We start from the raw sequence: 17397 nt of genomic DNA, 5'->3' as shown, positions 1-17397 counted from the left end.
CCGTGTCGTGTATCCCGCGGTCCGTGTCGAGCCGTGTCGTGTATCGCGCGGTCCGTGTCGAGCCGTGCCGTGTATTGTGCGGTCCGTGTCGAGCCGTATCGAACCGTGTCATGTATCGTTCGGTCCGTGCCGAGCCGTGTCGTGGGTCGTGTGGCCCTTGTCGAGCCGTGTCGTGTATCCCTACGAAACCCTTACTGTGCGTTCTATGTTTTTGCGACTTGCTTTGATTACCCTGCACTATCAGATCCACATGGTAGTCCCGAGCTCCCATCATATTACGTGCCCTACAGGTGTATGTCCCTGTATCCGATCCACGTGTCTCCTTTATAACCAGAGTGCTTTGCGTGATAGGATGAGGGACCTTGCTTGGGCATAGCATCTGAATCCTGCGGGGGACTGGGACAAAGGCCATTGGATAAGAACTAAGCAAATTATTACTTTTTTTAGTGTTTTTGAGATTGCTACTGCTTGTGAAGAAGCCTCCTTAAAATTAATTTAATTAATTAATTATTTTATTTCGAGGCTTCCTCCACACTTTTATTTAACAATTAGTCAATAGATAGTCAACGAGGCGCGTAGCGCTGACTCATAGAAAACGAGAACGAGTAGTCTAATCGTTTTAGTATAAATCCACTTACATACTACCTTCGAATAACTGACGATTTTAATAATAATTCATGTGGTTTTTGTGAAAAACGCCGGTTTTTTCGCTACTCGCTATCTATCGCTCAATAGATAGTGAGTACGGGAGCCAATCAAATTGCAGGATTCGTGATAGTATGTGAGTAGATTTATACTAAATAAAGATCAACAAAATACATAAAAACAGACAAGAATAAGTGCAGTAGTCTACAGGAATAAGTTACGAGATTGCCAAGCTGTTCTGTCCTAGGGACGGGAGGTTCACTCCTAGTAGCATTAGAGCGTGGCCCATACCCGTGGTCAACCCTCGAGGGCCGAGCCAACCCTTGAGGGCCGAGCCAACCCTCGAGGGCCGGGCCAACCCTCGAGGGCCGGGCCAACCCTCGAGGGCCGAGCCAACCCTTAAGGGCCGAGCCAACCCTTGAGGGCCGAGCCAACCCTCGAGGGCCGAGCCAACCCTCGAGGGCCGAGCCAACCCTCGAGGGCCGAGCCAACCCTCGAGGGCCGAGCCAACCCTCGAGGGCCGAGCCAACCCTCGAGGGCCGAGCCAACCCTTGAGGGCCGAGCCAACCCTCGAGGGCCGAGCCAACAGGTGCGCAAGAAAACCTGACGACTTGATACTTGAGATATTACGGCACCCTGTAACGCGGAGACATCATATGACCTCGGGGCAGATAATATATGCTAGAACAGATTTCTGTACACTTTCTACAAGTTGGCAAAGATAATCTAGCAGTTTAGCCCAGACGGGAGACGCATAAGAAGGATACGCCTCACAAAACTAAAATAAACTAAAACAATATCAGACTTAGGGGCGCCTGCCTTCTCTAGGATGCGTTACACCTTTTGACAATAAATTCAATATGGTGACACCAGGAAAGATTCCTCGATAGGATCTTATAAGTTGTTTACTTATTTTATAACTTGATTACTTACACGGCAAACAACAAGGTAGCTAGTTTCGTACCTTGTGGAATGCCACATCTAGGATACACGGGTTCAGATAATGACCTTCCTATCTTTACCTGTTGGAAGGCCCCTAATTCCATCTAATTGAGATCTCATTTACTCCAAGGTTGTGCAATTCTTGAATTAAAATAGTATGGTATACCAGATCAAATCTCTTCCGGGGAACTAAAAAGTCCTGGGTTTTACGCTTACTTTGAGACTCCATGACACTCTGTGAAATTTGATATCGCCTGCCAGTCAGTATGACGTCATTTCGAAACCACATTATATTAGCTGACGGATTAGCTGTGGTATTGCACGTCATTTTTATGGAGATGCCCTCACGTGATATGTACGTGGGTTGAGTTTCTAGGAAAAGTGGAGGGGCTGCAAAAGATTCACAGCAAAATGTTATAGAGACATAATAATAGGAGCCTTTTGAGGTCTATAACAGAGACACATGCAGGGGGTCGAAGGCCTTGTACTTGCACTCTTATTTTATATGGAGGCCGTGCTCCAATGTTATTATGAATTCCGTTTAAGTTGACTCTTATCCAATATCATTCCGAATTTTTAGTAATCAATGGTAACATACACCTATTTCAATAAAGGTTGTCAGTGCAAATGACAAATGGCGATTGGCAAATGGCAGTTCTATGACCGAAAGCAACCATGCGTCTCGAAGAATAAGGATAAATCAAAACAATTATCCATTAAAGGTTACCAATGCTTGGCTCTGACATTGCTGGACTTTTTTTAACACCTTTGATTTTACGAATAAATAGTACCCATAAGCCATTTACCATTTGCCATTCGCCATCTGCACTGACAACCTTTTGTGAATTAGGCGTATACAGACTTCTATCCCCTTTACCAAGCATGGTCCCAGAACATCCTTCGCCTTGCTGGCCACCAACTGCATGTGAGCCACCTGCAATAAAGATAGTTTGTATTTTAGCACGTAATTCATGCGAGATGTAAGCGGTAAAAGAAGGATCTCTCACCGGGTTTGCCTTGCTCTCCTGGTGTCCCCGTGAACCCTCGCGGCCCGCGACTTCCCGGTGGACCTCGCGGCCCTGTATATTTAAAAATGCAGCACATCACGTTTCTTCGAGGATACGCTGGCCTGAAGGATTAAAACACTTACTGCGGGCTCACAAAAAACGAGCTGGAAATCGACCCTAGAAATGTCTACGCTAGAATCACATAGAGTCTGCGAGGAGAGTCCTCATTTTTGCGTGCGTCTGTCTTTTAATAGATGCACATCGTGTCATGAGCAAAAAAGCACACCACGAGACACAGTCGTGACTGTTGTTCATGTGACGTCATGTTGTTCATGCTGTGACTTTTGTTGCATCTATTAGAGGACAGACGCTCCAAAAATTAGATCTATTTGTTTTATAGAAAATATAACATGGTTTCTTGCGTTACATTCTTGTTTTTGAGAGCGCGCGCGAATGCTGACGCCAAGCGTGCATTTGTCCTCTAATAACACATGTACTCTCCGTGACTAATCAGAGCGCACGATTTACGAGTGTCGTTGTATGATTGTTGATTCTTTGTACTGTTTTGTCAATTTTAAGGTCACGCTAAACTCAATTCTTGTTAAACTTATCTTCTGTGTTTACCTCGTAAATCTGTGCAGATTTTTTGGCTCTCGTTCACCTACAAACAAAAATATTGTGGATCAAGGACACTCAAGAATTAATAACACAGATAACTAATTAATCAATAAATCAATCAATCAATCAGGGAATTTCGTGGTTTATTAAAAGAATATAGCCTAACAAACTCTGTTTCTACCGCCCTTGAAGGAGGTGTAGATTTGTTTGGAATTATCGGATTAACTTTAAAATTCCCTGTTAAAATGCACACCCATGCCTTGTACCGAGGCTGCTTTATCTAAAGTTCAAAATCTCTTACCCTTTCCGGGAGGTGATTTGCTTTAAATCGTCTCATTTTACTACTTGCAAGGACGTTGCTACTACCCCGTGGGGCGCGAGACCCCGACGCGTAAGGTCGCATTTCAGCGAGAAAAGGGAATTTTGCTGTTTAGAATTTAGTGTAACAAACTCTGTTCCTACTGCCCTTGTGATAATAAACCAACATGAATACTCCAAAGAGTACCGTATCTAGACGTAAAAATACTCATCAAGACTTGTCATACCTGTATATCAAACAGGCAACCCGAGAAGAGTACCGTATATCTAGACGTAAACATACTCACCAGGATCGACTTGAGCAGCTCTAAACAGGACCTTGGATCAACCTCACTTCCTTTGTACCAACCTCGTGACAAATTTCCATCTGATCCTTTGAAATGTTTCTCAGGAGAACTCTCGTTCACTGCAGTAATGTTATTTTGCATGTGATTTGCCTGAATTCCAGGACCAGTTTCAGGAAGAAAGCCCTCGTGTCCGACCTCTGTTGTGTTTTCCTCCTGAGCCTCAATAAAGCCCGCTTTGATTTTTGTTTTGATGGTAGTTCTGCTAATCTCACTCGTTTCGTTCTCTTGGGGACTTCTTCTTAACATCGCGCTGAGATCCTGGACTACCCTTGGCGTTGACGTTGAGACAGACACCGTCATTTCTGAGGCTAAATCCCTGATAGTTTCGCACCGCTCGAGCTTTTCCCCGAGCTCCTTGAATCTGGATTCGTTCTTGACATAGTTATGTATCACAAGTGCGGCTAGTACGATGGAGAATACGATGTGGCATACGATTAAAATGTTCCACTTGGAGCGATTTGTCTTGCGCGGTTTGTCTGCGTCTCCCGCCATAGTTGGGATCTGTTTCGTTCCTTATAAAAGCATATAGGCTTACTCAGAGTTCTACTCTCGAAAATATTATTTTCATCGCGTTGGGGTGCGCGACCTGATATGCCGTTGAGGTGACGCAACGATCTGAGACTGATAACTTGTTGACCCAACGGCATTTGGTTGTGGTTCCCAAGGTACCCGCTTGTCTTTATTTTTTTCTGCCGACGACACCACCGACGAATAAGTTCACGCATCTTGTGGTAGATTTTACATTATCGTCATTAGAAACGAAAGTGCACGGCATAAAATCGCGGTTACCCCTTGTAGCTCTTTGAAAAGGGAATGAACTGCTATGGATATCAAGCGTTTTGAGAAGCCCAAAGAAATTTAATCGGGTGACAAAATGATCCGTCCCTCCGGTCACGAAGGAAGTTTCTTATTCAGACCTCCCTTCCCCCTCCGTAATATTTGTATGTTGGGGTGGGGGGGGGGGGGGTCTGGATTGATTGTTTTACTACCCCTATATTAAATTCCGACATTTTACATTGCGCACTAGAACTTACAGTTCATTGATCGAGTGGACAACAAAGTTTTCAATAGTCCGTTAATAATTTTTTATTTGCTTAACCACTTGGGAAACCTTGGCGGCCAAAGCAAACCTGGAGAAGAGAGGCAGAGTCACGTAATATGGGGCCTGGGGCAAGGCTACACAGGTTGCGAAAGACTGCATAGAATTTCCCACTAGGGAAGATGGGGATAAGTAAGTAGTAAAACCACTTGTTGGCTTCCGTAATTCAGACAATAAAGGAACTACATCGGGTGTGTTTATTATTATTATTTATTTTATTATTTTTATTATCATCATCATCATCATCATCATCATCATCATCATCATCATCATCATTATTATTATTATTGTTATTGTTTTTGTTATTGTTATTGTTATTATTCCTGTCACTACGATGGTTTATGGCCGCATGACCAGCCTAATTTCCTGGCACTACGATGGTTTATGGTCGCATGACCAGCCTAATTTCCTGGCACTACGATGGTTTATGGTCGCATGACCAGCCTAATTTCCTGGCACTACGATGGTTTATGGCCGCATGACCAACGTAATTTCCTGGCACTAGGGTAGCTCTGCGTGCGGGAATGAGCCCGCAATAAACTAGTACCAACCGGTGCAAGATCAGTGCACACTGTATTCACAGAAAACCGTCTGCTCCCCACACTACGACTCCGTGTTTCTCGCCTTGGCGTTCGTGTCGTGCTACCAGCGTGAGACTCGTTATGAGCGCGCATGAGAGCTGTTGTATCTATACTGATTCTCGTTTCACTAGAATTTAGCGTTCGTATCCCTAAACTAGAGTGACTCCACCGTTGACCAGACTTCGCGCATGCGTGCTGGTTGCCTAGGCGACCAACAAAACAATCAGCACCTGCACGATACGATGTCTACGCATGCGCAAGACTAGTTCGTCGGCTGAGCATCTTTCCGTAATTACTTACTCCCCGGCTTTTCTGACAAGCGGTATCACCGTTTTGGCTGTTTCCATGGGTTCCGTTACCATGGCAAGCAGCCTTCTTCTCTTCAAGCCCCTCCAGCATGCGCCCCACTTGTTTATTCAAAAGTGTGATCATGTGACGCGGAACCTCTCCCTCGCGTAATGACGTCATATCTATGACGTCTGTGGAGGAGCGAGGACGCCTTGTGATTGGTCGAACACACCCTTCTGACGCTGCTCGAGTCTTTCTTTCCTGCGGGCCCATACTCGATGACTTATTTCTCCCTATGTCTCTGCTCCCTCAGTGTTGATGTCCGTAATAAATTCTCGTGAAATGTTTGCATCTCTTTTAAGTCCAAGTCCATCTTTTGCAGGCTTCCTCTCTCCTCCATCTCGTAGCCTCGCACTGCCTTCTTTAGCTTAGTACTCTCGCGGTGATTCTTTAGCATCACTTGGCAACTGAACAACGATCCGTTCGATGAGTTCTTCCTTGTCCTGTCACCTGTCATCTTCCCCTTCGCCTCCATATTAAACTCCATATTAAACTAAAAAAGAGAAGCAATCAAAGTATATAACATTCTATAACTACCTATTTTCGCTTGGTGTTTATACTTTTTCAAGTCGCTAAAAGGGTATGTGAGGAAATTAATTCCTGTCGCCCTCACCATATATGTAATCATCGCCTGACCAGGTTGGGTGGTAAATTTTGCAACGACAGGTTTGCTTATATGTTATTGCTATCCGGGCGATTAGGTGGAAACATTAGATATATATAAATAATCATTTAATATTTTTTAGTAAACCTCACTAGCATACTAGCTAGTCTTATATGTAGACGGTCTACCCACATGGCTATTAAACACGTACCTGACGACCAGGTCATTTTCCTTCTATTTAGTTACCATTTACTCTCAGTGTACGCTCGATCATTTGTTGACTTAGAAAGTGAACGATGTTATGCTGGAGCACATTAGTGTAATTGATGACAATACTGGTGGCCCCATTAGTGGATTAGTAAACAAAGCAACAATAAAATGTTTACGAATGTTTATGAAGAGGGGTGCAATCAAGAACAAAATTATCTGCCTTTTGAATGTACACGCAAAAGATGTCGTACTTAAGTTAATCCTGTTTTATTTTCGCTTAACCTAACTGGTTGCTTTACTGTAAAATCCGTTGTATCGCTACACGCCGCATTTTAAAACATCGATTTGTTTTTGCCTTTTGGGATTTTCTGTTTCGCCAGTCAAATTATTTTAAGCCAATCAGATTTTTGCCATCTCTCGCCTTGTACAGTTGCCTCGCTTTTTGTCGCGACACTGTCTGGTTTTCGTCCAAAGGATAGCCAGGGAAGTGCACACAGCGAGACTCTGATTGGCTCAGAAAGGGTTTTACTGACGGAATAGAAAACCAGAACAAATCGTGTTTTGAAAACGCGGGTCGCGATACAACGGATTCGACAGTAAACTCTTCTTTTTATTTATCTAAAAAAGTTGAAATCTGGGATAAATTGGTTGGTTATAAGAGTAGCTAACAAAATCAAGGCCATTTGTGAACTGCTAGCATCACAACGCGTCTTCCAAGATTTGTGCAGTCAGATACTGTCTAACCGTACGCCCAGCTGGCTGCAATCTTTCCATCAACTCACTAAGGGCCTTTGATCCTTCAACTTCCCCTCCCCCCCTGAAATGTTCTCGGATTTTTGGATTCTTCAACTACAAGAACCCTCACTGCATCAAATAAATGAGCAAATAATTGTTATATAAAGAAGTTTCAGTCTGAAAATATTTTTTAAATAGTCATTTTATATGGTCTTCTTTTTTTGTCGACATGGTTTTGTTTGGGTTTTTATTTAACATTTCACAAAGAAAACAAGAATAACCAGAAACATATTTATGATCTCCCGATAACTCAAAAAAGGTGTCGTCGACAGCAATATGTTGCCTGTTTTCGCCAGCATTGTTGCTCGCCAGCAATGTTGCCTGTTTTCGCCAGTAATGTTTCCTGTTTTCGCCAGCAATGTTGCCTGTTGTCGTCAGCAATGTTTCCTGTTTTCGTCAGAAATATATTGCCTGTTTTCGCCAGCTATGTTGCCTGCTTTTGACAACAATGTTGCCTGTTTACACCAGCAATGTTACCTGTTTTCGCTTGCAATGTTGCCTGTATTTGCTACTGTTTACGCCAGAAATGTGACCTATTTTCGCCAGCAATGTTGCCTGTATTCGCCATCAATGTTGCCTGTTTTGACCATTATCGAGCGCTGTTTGCATAAGGCTAAAATTGTGATCAGCCACTTAACTATAGCGAAAAGATTGAATTATTTAAAAAGTTTACTGTACTCAACACAGTTGTATAGGATTTCCCGCCGTTTCTTATTCGTTACTAAGCAACGCGAGAAAGACGCCTTTGTCTAACTGGTACCTGCCATGGGAATAGAAAATGAAAGATGTCGGAGCGTGATTATAATATTGTTTCTATTTCAATTCTGTCTCTATTTCTTACAGCAAGAAAGTAAAACTTAGTAGTACATAAAAAGAATAATGCTTATCCGGTCAATTGAAATTTTAAACAATTGGTTCTGTAATTTGCAAGGCATAATGTTTAAACAATATTTTAAACATTTATAAACAATTCATTTCTAAAATAAGGGTATCAAATTAACAAACTTAAAGGTTTTAAGTGGGCACAAAAAAATGTACTTGGAATCTAAAAAGAGTGAACCTTAAAACTGGAATATTTTGTTTTCTTAGGAGGCACCATTAATTAAGAACTAGTAAAGCAAAACAAAGATGAATAATTAAGTATAACAGAGTCACTTCCACCATAAATAATCTGCTTATTGATAATCTATTTAGATGGAAAATCAAATTGGTTGAAAACAAAAGTAAGTTGAAGTCGTGTTGCGTTTCGGAATTTAGGATAAAGTAGACCGTCAGTGGATTCAGACGATCTTCAATGATTTCATTTAATAGAATTCCATAACCACCTTTTGCACGAAAGACTTGTAAGGAATTAATTTACAGTGGTAGTTGTGTTGTAGCTGCGATAACTGTGGTATTTACCTTTGCGTGGTTAGACGAAGTGTGAGAGAAATCACACCACCTGTTTGAAGCGAGACAACCGTACACAGATGACAAGCTTTCCAACATCCGGCGACCTGAAACCTTCCCCACCATGAGCGAGCTGGGAGAGAAGATCTCCCTTTTTAGAAAAGAGTTCTTTTCGCATTTCTTCACGTTCCTTGGCTGGTTTGTTTTAGCGTGGATTGCATGGGCTTTCGGCGCGCTTCACCTTAGCTTTGCGTGGCTTGTACTGTTTTTGTTTATCGGTGCCTTTCTCCAATCTGGCCATCTCTTGAAATCGAACAAGCGTAAAATTCACCGAGTAATAAAACAAGAAAATGATGTCAAGAAAGTATGGCCTAATATGCCTTCGTGGATTTATTTCTCCGAGGAAGAGCATGCCTTATGGCTGAATAGAATCTTGGACCAAATGTGGCCTTACGTTGAAGACATGGTACAAGGTATATTGAAGCACAGCGTTGAGCCTGCAATTCAAAGCTACCTTCCAGCTCCCTTGCAAAGCTTGTGTTTCGAGAAAATGGCGTTGGGACAAACTCCTCTATACATAACAAACATCAAGACATATAAAGCTAAAAAGCGAGATAAAGAATTCATTATGGATTTGGATGTTGTCTACAACGGCGATGCTCACTTCACATTAGGAATCAAGAAAGTCCAACTTGGAATTTCAGACCTGAAAATCCACGGACCGTTACGAGTTATTCTCAAGCCTCTGTTATCTGATTATAATCCAGTAGGTGGCGTGACAGTATTTTTCCTAAACAGACCGAAAATCTCTTTCGATTTGACGAATTTATTAAGTGTTTTAGACATACCCGGGTTGAAAGGAACTTTGTTGGACATCGTCGAAGATGTCGTCGCGTCGTTTGTCGTGCTACCAAATCGAATAGCTGTCCCCTTGTCGGCAAGTGTCGACGCAGGCGACTTGCAATACCCGATTCCCGATGGTGTACTCCGAGTCGAAGTCATAGAAGCGAAGGATCTTATTGCCGCAGATATGGCGCTGTTAAGCAAACCCACATCCGATCCGTACTGTATCGTCGAAGTTGGCGCTCAAAAATACCGAACGAAAACCAAGAAGTCTAACTGTGATCCTGTATGGAAAGAGACGTTTGAAGCTTTCATAGACAATACCGAAGGCCAGGAGTTATTCTGCAAAGTTTACGACGAAGATATTGCAGGAAAGGACACAGAAATAGGTGAAGTTGATGTCCAAGTGGCGTCGGCCTTCGAGAACGGGAAGACAGATCTCTGGCTTCATTTGGAAGGAGTTGAAGAAGGACGAATCCATCTTGGCTTGAAATGGTTCTCTCTGAGTCCAAACCCTTCTGATTTAAGACAAGCAACTCCACGTAACCCCACAGTAGCGGCCCTATTCGTCAAGATAATCAACGCTATAGATCTCCCTAAAGATATGACGTCAATAGAGACCCCAACATGGTTGCTATGTAAGGTGAACGTTGGTAAAACGTCGAAGGATACATTCCAGGTCAGCAGTGCGGCTCCCACATGGAGCCAAGGCTTACGATTCCTTATAAGTGACCCGCGCACGCAAAATGTCAAGATCAGTATCTTGGAAGGTGGTGATAAGAAGGTCTTGGGCTACTGCAATTTCGATCTGAAAAGAATCGCTAATGTGCCAGGGATGTCACACGAGGGGGCATTTCCTCTACAAGGGCCAGGACTAGAGCGAACAGCGCTCAAGTGTCGCGTTGTCATGCGCGCCTTGAGAGCGCACGAACCAAAACCAGTAGAACCGGTAACACCGGCTACGAAAAACTCCGTGCTGGAAAGTCATCACGACCTAGGGGGGTCAAGCTCAACGTCAAATTTGACTGGGGGGGAGACGGACGGGGGAAGTGCAAGTTTTCCACGTGGTGCGTACTCTACTACATCTTTAACTAGTAGTACTGCCGGGTTCAGCTCTGAGTTGTCCGTAGGACCTTCGATAGGACCATCAACCGAAGAGTTATCGACAAGGGGAGAGGTCAAACTCACTCTAAAATACGACCATGGCAAAAATAGACTACTGATCAACATCATTCGCGCGGAAAGACTTAGATCTAGGTACCCAGAGAACAAAACAAACCCGTTTGTCAGGTTGTACCTGCTACCGGACCGAACAAAGAAAACCCGACGGCGGACAGGAGCCGTACGTGGGAGTCTGGCACCTAGTTTTAATGAAACAATAGAGTATTGTGTTGGGTTGGACCAACTGAAGGACAGAGATTTAGATATAGAGGTAAAGAATGCGAGACCAGGGCTGAGCATGCGTAGGGGGTGGAATTCGATTGGACGAACAACGATACAGTTGTCAGAGTTGAGTCTATCCGCGGGTATAACTATGACATGCGAGCTCAAAAAATAGATAAACTCTACAAGGGCACAAAACGGATAGCCCCTCCGCAAGCATCACAAAGAGCAGAAAAAGAAAAAAAAAGGATTGGGTTTCCTGTGGCAAAAAAACGCAAGTGACAAACCGGAAGCGCTACTTCTAGTCTCCCTCCTCCGCAATTTCGCCACAGGTAACCCATTCTTTCCGTCCATTTCTTAACGAGTTGCCCGCAGAGAAGGCTACAAAACGGATCTGTTCCGCAAAAAAAATGTTCCGCAGCCCGTTTTTTTTTGCTGGCTGGGAAGATGTTATATCCCTCGGTTGCTGGGGAAAAAAATCGTCCCGAATGGTTCTGCTCGCAAATTTGTGGAGTCGAACAAGTTGTGCTGGGAATATTTTTGGGGCGCTGGAGCGGATGCTTGGGAAAAAATCGTCCCGATCGGTTATACGGGCAATTATTCATGTGCTAAAATGCCTAACCACTGCTGGCTGGGGAAAAAAGGAATGGTCCCTTCTGAGAAAAAGGAACATATATTTGTTTCCCAGCAACTTTTAAAATGGATATTTTCGGCATCAGAACGTATTCAAACGACGAAATATGTCATTTTAACGTGTTTCGGGGAGGGGGCTCGTTGTATTCCCTTGCTTCTAGCAGGTAATTAAGTAAGAAAAATTTGCTTAATAGAACCTTTCCTTTCAAAAGGTTTCAAGAGTCGTACGTGAAACAGCCACCTTTAGCACGTCTCAATCACGCGAAAAAAAACTGGAAATTTTATCGAAGATAACTTGGTATGAATTTTCATAAAAGTTGCCGACTTTGCGCCATCTATACGAGCAAATATAAATTGTTAGGATTTTCTACACGGCAAACTATACTTTCGCTCGTGTAGATGGGCTTACGACTGTAAAACAGAGTGTGGTGACTTCGTCGTCATCATTTACATGTCGCTTGCAATTCATTCCTTCAGTTTCGTGGCTGCTGTTATTGATACACAAACGGAGTAAGTTCCAAAAAGTATTATTTTATTATAAATATTTTTGTTTAAATTGCCTTCAACAATTGCCCCAACTTTAAAAAAAATTATGGACATTTTTTAAATTCTTAAGCTTTAAAAGAAATAAAGTTATTACAATTACTAACGTCTATTGTTTTTGTTGTGACCGTCGATTCATTATTGATTTATTTTTATTGCGTAGCCGTTGGTATCCAAGTATCTTGCTAGTTTGGTTTTCTAGGCTAACGGGTCGTTTGTCATCAATGTTTTAGGTCTCTTCCCCCTTTATAATGAAATTTTTAATAATTTTTTTATAATTTTTCTTTTTAAGTGCATTCTAGTTCTAGACTCGTTCTTTGAGAAATTCTCGTGAACGAAGGAATTCTCGTAATTTCACGATTAGCAATCTTCAGAACCTTAAATGAACCATGATTCTACTGTTGCGTGACAGATTCAATGCATTTTAATGAGGTCACGGTGGAGTGTCACGCCATCGGTCAGCTCCAGTTCCCCCAAATCCACGGTCGTCTCACCGATCAGCCTATTTCTGAGACCACGATCACTCTTGACAGCGCACGCCAGCTGCCGATCACCCAGTAGATCTAGGCCAATAGCGTACTCGAACACTTCGTTAAACATCCCCGAGTACGCCCCTCTGACCGTCTTCGTGACTCGACGTGTCTTCTTCGACCTGTCTGGTAACAGGTATAACCGGACAAACGGGTTTGTCTTGTTCTCGGCATCGCCACTGCGCAGGTTTCGTGCGCTGATGACCTTGACAACTAGGGTATTTCTCACGTGATCGTATTTCAAGTTAAGCTCCAGCTCCCCTCGGCTTTTTAGGTCGAAGTCCTGGGTACGAAGCTCGAGCGTGCTGTCGTCATAGACGCTGCCCTGGTCTGACCCAGTCTCCGCGTGGTGCGTTTCATCCACAGGCTGAACGCCGTTGACGACTAATATTGGGACGGGAACATGTGTTTTTTCGATGGCTTGTACTGCTGTGTCTTCTTGCTTCTGGTGGAATGATCTTTTTGAGCTTTTACGACTGCAAGGAAAGACGGAGGGAAACAGGGTTACAATATAGTTTAGCTTATTGGTATTTTAGCGAAAATATACTTACGAAAAACTATCTTGTCCTTTTTCCAGACCAGCAAAACCATCTTAGTCAGTTTTCGCATTTTTTATACCATTTAATTACTCCAAAGTTACAACCAAAATTGTTTACTTCGAATACAACTTTTAAGAAAAAATATTGCAAAGTAAAATGGGCGAATTGCAAACAGAAAACAGAAGTTCTTCTTAGAAAATAAATGCTTTAGATCTCATCAATTTCTACATAATGCACGAAAATGTGGAAAAATCATTCGATCGTTTATTATCAGCAGTCAGTTTTAGAACGGCCATATATATTTTGCACTGAAATTCATTACCACTGAAAACATGTTTCAGGTGTAAAATGTGATACACTCTTTTTATAAGAACATCTAATTTTCAGTTAAGGCTGGGCCGTTCAAGGCTGAATATGTTCTTAACGATGCTCTTAAATTTTAGTGAATATAAGAATATAATACCCAATGAATTAATAGGAAGAGAATTACACTAATGATCAATAGCAATAATAAGGTTGTTACTATGAGCACAAATTGATTCTGCATTTTAGAACGCATCAGGAATCGAAAAGAATATTTTTCCCTGTTATCTGAGCCTCGGCATGTTCTTATCATGTTCTTAAAATTGGGTGAAATCTCAGACTGGACGTTCTTATAAAAAAGGTTCTAAAAAAAGAGTGTACCGTATTCGCCTTGTCAGGCTACAAAAGCTACTGCTGTCTTCAAAAAAGTAAAAACTATGCCAAAAATAAATTCAATAATTCACGCACAAAATGGGTAAAAAGGCGCAGAGAAAGAAAAGACGCTGCACAATAAGTTTTTGATTTAAGGAAGTAACCCTTACATCAACATTTTCTATTTTTTTTTTACGGTTTTCATGAATAAACTAAAATGGAAGCGTTTTCCAGCAATTACCCGTTTCTTATCCAATTCTCTTTCTTAAATGCAAACAGACAAATCGCGAAAATTGAGTGGGTTGAAAATCGCAATGGGGGCAAATTTTCACTAGGCAAGAAAACGGAGACGTCAGATACCTATAAACGTATGAGAAAATCGGGGGAGACACAAGCTGAGAAGGAACTGAACGGTTCCTTTTTTTCTTCTCCGCTTGTGTCTCTTTTGGACTGTTTTTCACAGGTGTAAGGGTTTATTTCTCCGTCTCCCTCCCCTAGTGAAAAGCCGGCATTAGATATTTGATATTTTTCGAGCGTTCGGGTAACACTCATGTGAGTGGTTGGACTATTTACGGTATTCTAATTCATCGATGCCAACAAAAGGAAGATTTTGCAAAAATGTATCTCTGAAATTAATCACATGAACGCTAGTTACCGAAAAGTGTTTAATAAACCCTTGTTTAATACACCATTATCAAAGTACAGGCTTTGCTTTACTTACACGTGCATGTGCAGTGACATGAATGAGTGAATAACTTACAAAAATATTGTACTGCTGACATGCAATTTTCAGTATTTGTTTTTCACAATAAAAACTACTTCGTGTCTATAAATATCCAATCCTTATCTTTAAATATCAAATTCCGCAAATTCTAACCAGAAAAAAGATTGCTTTAAGTATTAATGAATATACAAATATGGTGTATAGAAATATAAATTTCGAGTCCTTACAAAAAATTTTAAGGGTTTTGCATATTAAAATATAAATACCAAATTACACATTATTTGCGAGAAAATACTTACTCTCTATAAAAAGGTAACAGCTTCTCTGATTTTTAAAGAACATGTCACTTATATACGACAATTGTCTATTCATTAATATTGAAACTATTACCAAAATTGTACTGAAATGTGTGATTATTAAAATACCTTAATTGACTAAATAATCATTGACGAAAGAATTCACTGCGCATGCTCAACTAATTACCTCGCTTTCCTGTCGCGTGGACCGGCATCCTTTGCGTCAACATCCGGGACCTTCAGCATACGGAGAGTAAAACGACACGTCAGGGTGCTCTTCTCGCCCGAGTCCTCCAGCTTGAAGGTCTCGCGCACTGTCATATGCGGTTTCTGGATCAGCGACCTCAGGTTAAAGCGCACGCGCCCTAGAGAGCGGTTTCCCTTGGATTCAATCACCTTTACTTCCACCTCATCATTCGCTGGGTCGCGGACGAAAAACCGGAGTCCCTGGTTCCATTCCGATTTTTCGCCGTACACGATAAAGGTCTTGTTGGTCTGCTCGGCGATGCTGACTTCACAGAACACGCTTTTCAAGTGCGCTTTCTTGTGAGGCTGGGGCAAACTTTCAGCGCTGACCACCTTCACAAATAATGCCGCCACAGACGCGTGGGGCTCCTGTGGTGCCTTCAGATCGCTGGCCTGGTCACTCAGCGGGAACCATGACAAGTGGAGGTGCGCTCTGCCCGTCTTGGCCCCCTGGAGGGGTAGCCACACGTCGCGTTGTCCCTGTTCGACCGCGGACGCGATTTGGGTGGAGAGGAAGCCGAGTTTGGAGTCCTTCCCTGCCTTGTCTTCATCCCACAGAAACATATCAATGTCTTGTCCCTCGCTGTTATCGACGAATGCCTCAAAAGTCTCATTCCATGTTGGGTTCAGATCATTCTTCTTGACTTTGGTCCTGAACTTCTGCGCGCCGATTTCCAGGATAGCGTAAGGATCCGACTTTCCTTTTTTCACGACCCCGAAGTCCTTAGCGACGAGGTCCCGAGCCTCTACGACTTTCACCCGAAGCACTCCTTGGGGGATTGGATACTGGAGATCACTGGCGTCGACGCCTTCGGCTAACGGAATGGCGACGCGGTTCGGAAGCACGACGAAAGAAGCAATCGTGTCGTCGACGATTCGTCGTAGAGTGCTATTCAATCCCGGAAAATCCAGAACATTCAGGAGATTGGTTAGGTCGAATTTTGTCTTTGGTCGGTTTAGAAAGAAGACGGTGACCCCACCGATCGGATTATAGAGGGAGACAAGAGGCTTGAAAATGACTCGTAGAATACCATTCAGCTTAAATTTCGTCAGCCCGAGCTTGACATTTTTCACGGATAACTTCACCTGGGCATCGCCTTCATATTTGAGATCCAAATCCAAAATGAACTCGCCTTTTTTCTCGTCTCCGTCGTAAGAGACCACGTTCTGAATGATAGGCGGCTGGTTGCCAAGGGTGATCTTGTCAAAGTACAGAGTGTTCAGTGATTTGGGGAGGTTTTTCTGCATTTCTGGCTCGACAGTATTCTTGAGTATATCCACGGCCATGTCTCCAACGTAGGGCCACATTTGCAGAAGCATCTTGTTGATCCATTCGGCGTGTTCTTTGTCGGAGAAGTAAACCCACGAAGGCGGATTCTGGATCTTGTCGATGTACGAAGACATATGAGCCTGGACCATATTTTCCCGGTGTTTAGTTTTCTTCTCGATCTCAAATTGCCAACTTACGAATATCATTAGTATCATGACAATCCACGCAAAGCTAAAGTGCATATAGCCGACAAGCCATAGAGCCAGAGTTACCGCAAAATACCGTCCCAGCTCCATAACCTCGTCTCGACTCATGTTGCGAATGTTGATGGCAATTCGCTTGTAGAACGGCAGCGGTTGTACATCTTCGATTCCCTCAGACATTTTGGTCTTGTACAACAAAAGAGGTCGATTTGAATCTATCTAAATCACGATTAATAACCAGAAACTTCGAATGTTTCAATCTGTGTGGTTCGTTACTTGACCTCACTTGTCAAATCAATGCTAAGTAAAACAGCACATGGAATAAAGCTTTGAGAATGCTCTAAAATATGGAGTATACACGTCGATTTCTGGCTAAGGCTCGAAGTACCGAGATTAGACCACTTCTGCATAATTTACGCAGATAAATCGTGTCACGACAGAACTGCATGATTGATTCTTTTGTGTTGGGAATGATAAATATTATTCTACCCAATCAGTAGCTAGAATCTTGGGATACTAATATAGGACAGGGATGATTGTATGTAAAAATATAGTCATGGTTGAGAAGGGAAAGGTTGGGAATGTTATATTTATAATGTTTAGAAAGAT

At 42.6% G+C, this 17397-nt stretch overlaps 3 protein-coding genes across 5 annotated transcripts in view; 1 reads left to right on the top strand and 2 right to left on the bottom strand.

The window, feature by feature from the left end:
- Nucleotides 1-4686, bottom strand: part of LOC5518457 (hemicentin-1) — a 56224-nt gene extending 51538 nt beyond the window's left edge. Inside the window, exons 1-6 of one of the 3 annotated variants that reach the window (XM_048734060.1) lie at nt 3818-4686; nt 3219-3255; nt 2595-2666; nt 2465-2521; nt 1804-1977; nt 232-396 (exon numbers count right to left, since the gene is read on the bottom strand). In XM_048734060.1, the coding sequence (XP_048590017.1) occupies nt 232-396; nt 1804-1977; nt 2465-2521; nt 2595-2666; nt 3219-3255; nt 3818-4369 (1057 nt within the window). In that variant the 5' untranslated portion in view covers nt 4370-4686. The remainder of the gene's footprint in view (nt 1-231; nt 397-1803; nt 1978-2464; nt 2522-2594; nt 2667-3218; nt 3256-3817) is intronic. The other 2 variants (XM_048734061.1, XM_048734059.1) reach the window with 2 other exon arrangements.
- A 4017-nt stretch (nt 4687-8703) lies between these two features.
- LOC5518389 (extended synaptotagmin-3) lies at nt 8704-11760 on the top strand. The gene has a single exon (XM_001638290.3). The coding sequence runs from the start codon at nt 9028-9030 to the stop codon at nt 11302-11304; it is 2277 nt and encodes a 758-aa protein (XP_001638340.1). The 5' UTR covers nt 8704-9027; the 3' UTR covers nt 11305-11760.
- An 835-nt stretch (nt 11761-12595) lies between these two features.
- Nucleotides 12596-17263, bottom strand: LOC5518390 (extended synaptotagmin-3). The gene is made up of 2 exons (XM_001638364.3): nt 15257-17263; nt 12596-13311 (listed from the first exon to the last, which is right to left on the bottom strand). The coding sequence occupies exons 1-2, from the start codon at nt 16966-16968 to the stop codon at nt 12720-12722; spliced, it is 2304 nt and encodes a 767-aa protein (XP_001638414.2). The 5' UTR covers nt 16969-17263; the 3' UTR covers nt 12596-12719.
- Between the last annotated feature and the right edge of the window lie 134 nt (nt 17264-17397).

The sequence above is a fragment of the Nematostella vectensis genome, chromosome 11, assembly GCF_932526225.1.
Source record: "Nematostella vectensis chromosome 11, jaNemVect1.1, whole genome shotgun sequence".
NCBI classification, from domain to species: Eukaryota; Metazoa; Cnidaria; class Anthozoa; order Actiniaria; family Edwardsiidae; genus Nematostella; species Nematostella vectensis.
This window is presented reverse-complemented; position numbering and strand designations above follow the sequence as displayed.

Bases quoted from the DNA above. Each gene is read 5' to 3' on its own strand.
- LOC5518389 (XM_001638290.3), top strand. From the start codon at position 9,028: ATGAGCGAGCTGGGAGAGAAGATCTCCCTTTTTAGAAAAGAGTTCTTT.
- LOC5518390 (XM_001638364.3), bottom strand. From the start codon at position 16,968: ATGTCTGAGGGAATCGAAGATGTACAACCGCTGCCGTTCTACAAGCGA. The intron at 13,312-15,256 runs GTAATTAGTTGA...CTTTCCTTGCAG, and splicing joins CCACGCGACAGGAAAGCGAG to TCGTAAAAGCTCAAAAAGAT.